At 48.8% G+C, this 9,309-nt stretch overlaps 1 protein-coding gene across 16 annotated transcripts in view; it reads right to left on the bottom strand.

The window, feature by feature from the left end:
- Positions 1-1,611: 1,611 nt before the first annotated feature.
- RFFL (ring finger and FYVE like domain containing E3 ubiquitin protein ligase) overlaps positions 1,612-9,309 on the bottom strand; it is a 71,872-nt gene continuing 64,174 nt past the window's right edge. For all 16 annotated transcript variants that reach the window (XM_072747709.1, XM_072747714.1, XM_072747717.1 and 13 more), the window contains 2 exons: positions 8,143-8,166; positions 1,612-4,364 (listed from right to left, as the gene is read on the bottom strand). In XM_072747709.1, the coding sequence (XP_072603810.1) occupies positions 4,183-4,364; positions 8,143-8,166 (206 nt within the window). In that variant the 3' untranslated portion in view covers positions 1,612-4,182. The remainder of the gene's footprint in view (positions 4,365-8,142; positions 8,167-9,309) is intronic.

Below are 9,309 nucleotides of genomic sequence, written 5' to 3'. Positions count from 1 at the left end.
TGTGTGTGTGTGTGTGTGTGTGTGTGTGCACACCCCGCCCAGCGGAGAGGGCCCGGGGCCTCCCCTCCCCAGCCCCGGGCCAGCACAGGCTCACGGGGTGGCCACCCCGTTACAGGCTGGCTCTGGGCAGTTCAGGAGTGCTCGGAGTCCATACTTTTTTTTTTTTTTCTTACTGTCGGCAGGCTGCCAGGCTTGTGTGTCCGCCCCCCGTGAGTTAAGGTAACCAGCCTCAGCCTCTGGAACATGCTGGCGTGTTTGGGCCTGTGACAGTGAGGAGGACTGCGGCCTCCCCAGACCTTCCAACGGTGTGCTCCCCTAAAGGAATATTCTGCCAGAGGCTGCTTGCTGGTCAGCCCAGAGGCCAGCTCTAACCCGACCTGGGTCTCTACCTGCCAGTTCAGATGCGCTGGGAGGAAGGGGCAGGAGGGGTTGGCACTGCCCTGACTCTGACCCAGCACGTGGGTGTTTTTGAATAGGCACCATTCAGTCTAGCGGCAGGATGGCGAATAAGACTCTCTTTCTTCTATCCCTTGTGCAGACAAAGGCCACTGCTCCTTTGAGCAGTGACCTAGATAAATTTCCTTTCCCCTCTAGCCTCCTCAGGCCAAGGAGCCGGCCGGGGCAGAACAAAGCACTCCCCTTGGCATTCAGCGGCAGTCGCGGCCCTTTGGCCCAGCTGCCCTAGACCCAGCCCCACCAGCCTTGACTGGCAGCTTCCACTCAGGGTGCACCCTCACAGCCACGGGGTGGGCAGCTGCAGCGGGCATCTCAGTAATGAGCATGGTCTGTAGGCCCTTCCCGGCCTTGCTGCGCACTCCCTCCGATCCCGTTAAAGGTGCTAAGGTCTCTTTGCTGCCAAGACTGCAATCTGTCCAATTCTGTACATCCACAGACCCTGGGCAGCAGCCTCTCACACCTCCCCAGCACAGTGCTGGGAGGCCTGCCCTCTGAACCTTTATTTACACACTGCTGGCTGGCAGCAGACTGCAGATCATCCTGGGGGCCCCAAGGGTCAGTCCCAGACAGCCTCCAGCCTTTACAGCCTCTGGGCAAGATTCTTTCCTCTTCTCCCCTCACATCCCAGGGCAGCAGTGCATAAACCCAACTCTCCCCATACAGGCCATCTGCCTCTTAGGCTGGCCCGGCTTCTGAGCCACACCAATATACAGCTGTATCCCAAAGCTACTGCCTGTGTCCCAGTGGCACCTGAACACTTAAACTCGGCACGCTGGCTGTCCTCACATTCCTTACTACCCACACCTTTACGGCCCATCTCTACAAGATCAGTGTCAATGTCTGACGTTACTTAAGTGTGTTTCTTTTTATTTGGTCTTAAGGTTGGCTGTTTTTGCTACACAACTCCCATCCTCTTTTAGGCTATTCTGTGGCCTCTCCCACATACTGGTTGTGAGATCCTGAATGAGTCAAACCACAACCAGACTTCAGTCTCCTCATGTGTTGAACAGGAGGCCAAGCACTTCCACAAATAATGCAGTCTCTCAAGAGCATGCCTGGGTGCACACAGCCTGGGGTCAGCTTGTGGTCTATTAGCTCTTTTTGTCAGTCTTAACTCTCAGACTTCTGGTGTCCTCCCACCAGATCAGACAGGTATCTAGAGTGAAATTTTATTACAAAATTATAAAGCAGAGCTCTGTAACAAAAAAAAATATACATTTGGGTTTGCTTTAACACCCAAGTAAGTCTGAGAGAATCAATATAAGCCACTTGAAGTAACACATTCACATCCAAAAGATTGCAACAAATTTATACAATATATGTTGTGCACTAATTCCTGTACAGCTTATTCTTACTAGCTTGGATCCAGCTATTCCAATATATTATGAACCAGTCAGCTCTCCCAAGTCTTAAAACAAGTCTCAAATGAAATCTCAGAACAATCACGGAAGCAGCCATGGAATAATGGAAAGAATTAGATGTTTCATGATCATTAAGACCAAGGATCCATGAGGGGCAAAACAGTACTCAGAGATAAAAATCAAGTTTCCTACCTAAGTTAGATAGTAACTGAAATGGGAACTTAGAATTCCCAGCCTTTATTTGGTGCAATAATGATGAACAACAACAAATCAGGGTGGTTTGACACCTTTTTTCCTGAATGGAAACAAAACCTTCACCAAAAGAGATCAAAAGATTTAAAGGCAAGTTCTCCAAAATGAGCAAATGTTATCAGTTCTAACTCTTAGTGAGGTTACTAGCCAACCTTCAGGATATTATTTTTAACTTCTGTCTAGGAGGGAATGTGGGAGGTAGGGAGAGGTAAGGCCTCAGCAGTGAAAGCAAGTTTTGGGTAGGGAGAGAGCCAGTTTCTGCCCTGAAGTTATTGCTAGATCTTAACTGAGTTGCATATATAGAGACCTGTTTCACAGTGGAATCGAAAAGTAGCTGAATCCCCTGCTAAACCGGTAGGCATTGTAAACTGTAGTATGTACTGTCCAGCAGAAAGGTGAAAGGTCCTCTTCACAGACCTAGCTCTTGATTCCAATTCCTACAAAGGCTGTCAGAATCAAATCATCCAGGACTTGGTGTAATGTCAAGGTAAGCAGCCCAGTGTGCAACTGACAACTACTTTATGAATTCCTCTGCAGTGGAATAGTGGTTGATGATGGGGGAGAGCCCAAGTATATCTGTACCAATAAACAGGTTCCCTGGGAGGTTTCCCACTGTTTTCCAAAGTCATGACTGGTTCCAGTCGGAGAGAACTTGACTGCACATCTGGGGAGGGAAACTGGGGCCCTGCCAAGGCCCTCAGATGCTTCAGGGTTGTGTAGTTCTCCCACTGGTGATGTCAGCACACAGCTCTTCTAGCACGTGTTTGTTCATGGCTAAACTTCTCCAGCAAACTTAGGCCCTTTGGCTCTTCCAGTGGTAATAACCACCCTAGGAGGGCTCAAGACTACCCTCTAACTGGTAAGGGCTTTCCTAAAGGGCTGACAGAAGGCTGCTTCCTTACCTGCCTTCAAGTCAGTAGGCTGAGGAAGGAAATGGGAGCAGGGGGCCCCATGAACCCAGGGGTTGAGACTTGAAGCTGTCTACTTGAGGGCTGAATCCAGTCCCATTCAGTACCTTCAGACACCCCGGAGGGGCTCAGGTTTGGTCTCTAGGAATTTCAGAAGTCTAGCTAGAAAGAAGTAAGGCTCTTTGCATTTGTTTCTATGCCTTCAGTGAGCCCATGTTTAAAACCTCCATGGAAAGAGGGGCTTCATTCTCAGGGCAAAGTGGTTTACAATCCCTCTGTGCTGGAGAAATCAAAGCAGAAAGCTACTGCTTCCATCCAACACTTTCCCTTTTCTTGTAAACTAAAACTAAGGATGGCACACAGGCCCTAAGAGAAGCAGAGATGATCCACACGCCACCGTGTGTGCACACACGTGCGTACACACACACACACACACACACACACACACACACACACACAGATTCCCAACTTCCCTGCAGTCTCGGAGCCGGGTGCTCTGCAGGCTCCCAGGGTTAGCTCAGGAGACTCCCCGCTTCCAAGCCCAGCACTTAAGGAAGCAACTCTAGATGACTTTGAAATTTTTCAATAGCGTTTGTGTTTCATTTCTCACCAGAGAAAGTTTACTGGTCCAAATTTAGTCCTAAGGAGGATCACTATCGGTCTGGTAACCTAACATCTTTTTGGTCTGAACAAACAAATGGAGTTTAAGCAATGTAGCAAGAGATTTTAGCAAAGCTGGTTAAAGCACAGAAAGCCAGAGAGACCAGAAATAAATCCAATGTGCTGGGGAGGAAGAGAACCATTTCCACCAGGACTTCTGACCAGTGAAACACACAGGCAGCTCAGGGATGGGCGGGGCACAGGAGGAAGGGTGAAACTGTTAGGTTTGCAGACGAAGGGAGGAAGATATGGTCCAAGTTCTGGAAAGTCCTCTCTCCGTCAATTACCATCATTACCCCAAGATCACTGAAACAAGGACTTGCCCATGCGATCTGTACCAGCTCCCACTGGCCTCAGGCTCTGCCAGCCAAGAGGTGCGCCTCCGTGGCAAGATAGGCACGCCCAGAGGTGACAGCAACTTTGCTTGCCCTGGTCTTAGGAGCACTGCAGATTTTTTAGCCTGCCCCTCTCCAAGCTGGCCAATCTGGAGCCCAGACACTGCAAGCTATGTCCCTGTAAGGCACTGAAGAAGCCGGTGCAAGCCCTCAGGATCGGAAGACGTGTACAGCTCGGATCACATACTGCCGGCAGATCGGACACTCATTCATGCGCTTGCCACACTTGGTACAGGTTACCATGTGGCCACACTCTAGCAGAACACAGTCAATGGGCGAGTCCATGCAGATCCTACACAGGTTCTCCTCCAAGCCGGGCGGCACTGCTCCCCCTGTACAAACACAGGGCAGAAAGAGGGCAGAGGCAAAAAGAGATTGTGTAAGTACATGGGGCAGCAGGGGGATGGAGGAGGGAGACCAGGCATGCTGGAACAAACCCCCAAATCCACACACTGCCCTCAGCTAGAACTCCAAGCAAACATTCCCCCCAATCAAACCCAGCTGCTTTTTGAAGCCCACCCTCTGCAGGTCAGGCTGTAGATTTGGAGAATAAAGTACTTGGAGATCAAATACAACCTAGAACAGGAAAGCTAAATAAGGCAAAGTCCTCCAAAGCTTAAAAAATTTTTCAGACAGTTGAGGCTCTAATATAGTAAGTGGCACTTAGCAACTCATTATCCCTTGAGGCAGATCATGCTAAAAAGATTTTTTTTTTTAATGGTTCAAGGGGGGATCCCTGGGTGGCTCAGTGGTTTGGAGCCTGGCTTTGGCCCAGGGCATGGTCCTGGAGTCCCGGATCGAGTCCCACACCAGGCTCCCTGCGTGGAGCCTGTTTCTCTCTCTACCTGTGTCTCTGCATCTCTCTCTCTCTCTCTCTTTGCATCTCTCATGAATAAAGAAAATTAAAAATAAATAAATAAATAAATAAAAATGGTTCAAGGGCAGCCCCGGTGGCTCAGCGGTTTAGCGCCACCTTCAGCCCATGGCGTGACCCTGGAGACCAGGCATCAAGTCCACATCAGGCTCCCTACGTGAAGCCTGCTTCTCCCCTTGCCTGTGTCTGTGCCTCTTTTCTGTGTGTGTCTCTCATGAATAAATAAAATCTTAAAAAAAATGTTCAAAAAAAGTGTAATATAAATGGAACCGTAGTGAGTGGTTCATGAAGGATGGGCAAGGCTTATAGGTAAACATATGCCCAACTGAATACAGCCAAGGATCCCGGGGGTCCCTCCGTGTGGTCCTGCAACCTTCTCCGGGGCTCTCTCTGAGGAGGCTAGCTGCTGGAAGAGCCCAACAGAGATCTGGGCTCCCTCCACAGTGCTACCCCCACAAAACTTTCCTCATACCCCATACCTGCTGCTCACATTGGATTAAAATGTTTAAACTCACCCACTACATTACGAGCTCCTTAATACAACAAATTCAGTCAACTCTGCATCTATATACTTAGGACGTTAGGTGTTCTGAGGTTAGATATTTCTCTTTGAATCCCTAAAATGCCAACCATGTGGTAGGTGTTCTCAAAATACCTGATAAATGAATACCTCCCAAAGAAGCGATAACAGCTCACATTTGCAGAATGCTGTGCCAGGGGCAGGGTCCTAAGAGCTTTGCATATTTTAACTCATAAAAACTATGAAGTAGGTACTCTCATTGCTCATTTTATAGATGAGACAACTGAAGCCAAGGAGTTAAAGTGGCTTGCTCAAGGACACACAGTTGCTAGGCAGAGTCAGGATTCAAATCCAGGCCGGCTGGCCTTCTGGGCAGGCCTGAGGACAGGGACTATCAAAGTAGTATTAACTGCTCAGGGCACAAAGTACTCAGTAACAGCTGGCTGGCTCATGTGGCTGGGGAGGTGCAGAGGGCATGGCCAGTATCCTAGGTTAGTGCAAACACAGAAAAACCTTCATGTCCAAAAACCCAGCCATTCCCAGCATGTTTTAAATGGTAGCCTAAAGCCCCAGGTGGGGCTCCATGCTCAGTGCAGAGTCGGCTTGAGATTCTCTCCCTCCCCACCCTGTGCTCTCTCTTGTTCTCTAAAAATAATAAAATCTTCAAATGGTAGCCTGGGGCAGCCCTAGTGGCCCAGCAGTTTAGTGCCGCCTTCAGCCCAGGGCCTGATCCTGGAGACCTGGGATGGAGTCCAACACGGGGCTCCCTGCATGGAACCTGCTTCTCCCTCTGCCTGTGTCTCTGCCTGTGTGTGTGTGTGTGTGTGTGTGTGTGTGTGTGTCACGAATAAATACAATCTTTAAAAAAAAAAAAAAAAAAGGGAACCCTGGGTGGTGCAGCAGTTTAGTGCCTGCCTTTGGTCCAGGGCGCGATCCTGAAGACCCGGGATCGAATCCCACATCGGGCTCCCGGTGCATGGAGCCTGCTTCTCCCTCCTCTTGTGTCTCTGCCTCTCTCTCTCTCTCTGTGTGACTATCATAAATAAATAAAAATTTTTTTAAATTAAAAAAAAAATGGTAGCCTGAACAAGGTAGCCCTAAGTAGGGAGCTGTCTTTGTACCAGTCACCTGCCCCACTCCACAGAATTATCTGTACTCTGCTGCTCTGCACTTTTTTTTTTCTCCTCCTTCCTGGACTATACAAAAAGTCAAGCAATACTTGAAAAGGGGCTAGTCGTAAAAAGTGAAACTCATTACCCCTTTGAGCAGCTACTGGCCCTAAAAGGGATTTGGAAAGGAGTCAACTGTACAAATAATGTGAGCTGGAGTGAAGTACAGAGTATCATATTAAGGGGCACCCAGGTGACTCAGCTGGGCATCTGCCTTCAGCTCTGGTCATGATCCTGGGGTCCTGGGATCAAGTCCCATGTCAGTTAGGCTCCCTGCTCAGCAGGGAGTCTGCTTCTCCCTCTCCTTGCTCTTCCTCTCTCTTGCTATCTCTCTATCTCTCAAATAAATAAAATCTTTAAAATACATATATATTAATTTTCTTAGGACTAACAAACTCATCAACTCAGTTGCCAGCATTCTCCCAGGGAATCAGAAAAAGGAAGGAAGGGGCACCTGGGTGGCTCAGTCAATTAAGCATCTGCCTTTGGCCCAAGTCATGATCTTGAGGGGTCCTGGGATGGAGCCCATGTTGGGCTCCCTACTCAGCGGGGAGCCTGCTTCTCCCTCTCCCACTCCCCCTGCTTGTGCTCTCTGTCAAATAAATATAATCTTTAAAATTTTTTTTAGAAAAGAGAGAAAGAAAAAGAAAGGAAGACAGCAAGTAGAATAGCCTGATCTTAGTATCAAGGGCCCGGGTGGGTCTAGAATCCCCAAGGGTTTTGGGGAGCTAAGAAAGCAACTCTTCAGGATTTATCAGCCAGAAGACAGCCTCATTCTGAGTGAAAGGCCATTTTGCCAATTTACAAATTTGGAGTCAGTCTTCTGAAAGTTTTATAATGTTTTGTTGGCCTCAACACCACTTTGAGAACATTCTCTCTTGGGGGAAGAGCTCACAACCACATAGCCTTAAAGCTTTCAGAAAGGTAGATTTTAGAATGGAGCCCAGACCCAGCGAGACACCTGCAAGTGCATTCTGGGGTACCTGAAGGCCCAGTGTGATCTATAAGACACAGTTGGGGGTGTGGCAGCAGAGATGGTCATGCTTGTGCCCAGAGAGCAGCACATGTGACACATGTATAAACAAGGCTCAGGTCACTTCCCTTTCTGATTGGTTCGTAGCAGAAGTTGTTAAGCCTCCCAAGTAATGTCCCTGATGTACCCATAGAGACCCTCCCCACTCAGACCAGAACTGAGTGAAAACTATAGGGGAAGCAGCAGGAATATGAAAAATGAACCGAATGTGACACATGCCACCACTCACTTTGTTAAATATTTTACAAATGCTGGCTCCTGAGCTCTGGCAACCCAGAGACATGCAAATCAATTTGCCCCTGGGTACGCTGCCACTCTACACCCTTCCCAGCAAGGCAAGAATGAGAATTTTTAAAGATGCTGAGAAGCCCTGCTTCCTGGTGCATTTCCCCCACACTCTCTATGGATGTCAATATGCTCAGAATTCTTCAACTGCTAAGAGGAAGTAGGGTGGCAGAAGGGAAAGAGAAGAGCTCAGAGTCTAAGCACGGTCCCAAACAGAAGCAATACGTACCATTTTGGTCTTCAGCACCACACACTGAAAGGGAAGAGAAAGAAGAGGTCTGAATACGTGATGGCGTGAGAAGTCTCCAACCAGGCTGGCTTCATCGCGCACTGACTGCATCCCTGTTCAGGAAGCAGACTGGCCAAGAGCCAAGCCAGATGCCCGTCCTCCTCTCACATCCTGAGAACTCACGCATAGCCCCTGCTGGTGGGTCTGGTCCAGCAGAGAAAGGGATTCCATCGGTTTGCCTGAACAACACTGCCAAGTAGGCAGGAACCGCACGGACACAGTATCCTTTCCTATCGCTCCTGAAGCCAGCATTAAAGGAAGGAAGGAACCATTGTTCCAGTCAGCCAAGGAGCCTGGATGAAGTTCCCAGGTGGGGCCATGTCCCACTCCCTAGGACCTCATAACTCTATGGGATTCTGGGGATGACCCGGGAAGGAAAACGTAGTCTGCGCCTAGCTAACTAGTCAAACTTCCCCAACTCTGATGAACTAGTGGGATAGGAGAGACTGCAATCTGACTTCAACCACTAACAGCATTTAAGGAATCAAAATGCTGATTGCAGGAGCTAAATCAGTTGGGTGAAATTTTAGGAAATGCGTTTAAAACAGCTAAACACGTTCCTCTTCTGCAGGACTTCTCTGCCCTTCCTAAACCATCTACCCTAGTAACAGAGAGACAATGTTTTCCCCCCAAACTCACTTAACCACAAACCTGGACATTTTACTGGGCACCACCTAAAAATGATATCATGTAGAATGCTTTGGGAAATGACCATGGGGAAAGCCCAAGCTCAGGCAGCATAAATATATTCCCCTTGCATCATGTGTGCAGAGATTCACATTCTCATCTCCTAACTATTTAGAACAGTATTGCTGAGCTACTAGCGAGTATGGCGGGGTGACACGGAGTGGGAAAGGCTATGGACTCAGTCCAGGAAATCTTCATTGCAAACCTGGGCTCTACAATAAAAGGGTAGTGGCTAGGGGTGCTTGGGTGGCTTGGTCAGTTGAGTGTCCATGCTTGATTTTGGCTCAGGTCATGATCTTGGGGTCATGAGATCGAGCCCTGGGTCAGGCTGCACACTCAGCAGGGAGTCTGCTTGGGATTCTCTCCCTCTGCCTCTCCCCTAACTGGTGCTTATGTGCTGTCTCGGTCTCTCAAATAAAC

This window comes from Vulpes vulpes, chromosome 2 (genome assembly GCF_048418805.1).
Source record: "Vulpes vulpes isolate BD-2025 chromosome 2, VulVul3, whole genome shotgun sequence".
Lineage (NCBI taxonomy): Eukaryota > Metazoa > Chordata > Mammalia > Carnivora > Canidae > Vulpes > Vulpes vulpes.
This window is presented reverse-complemented; position numbering and strand designations above follow the sequence as displayed.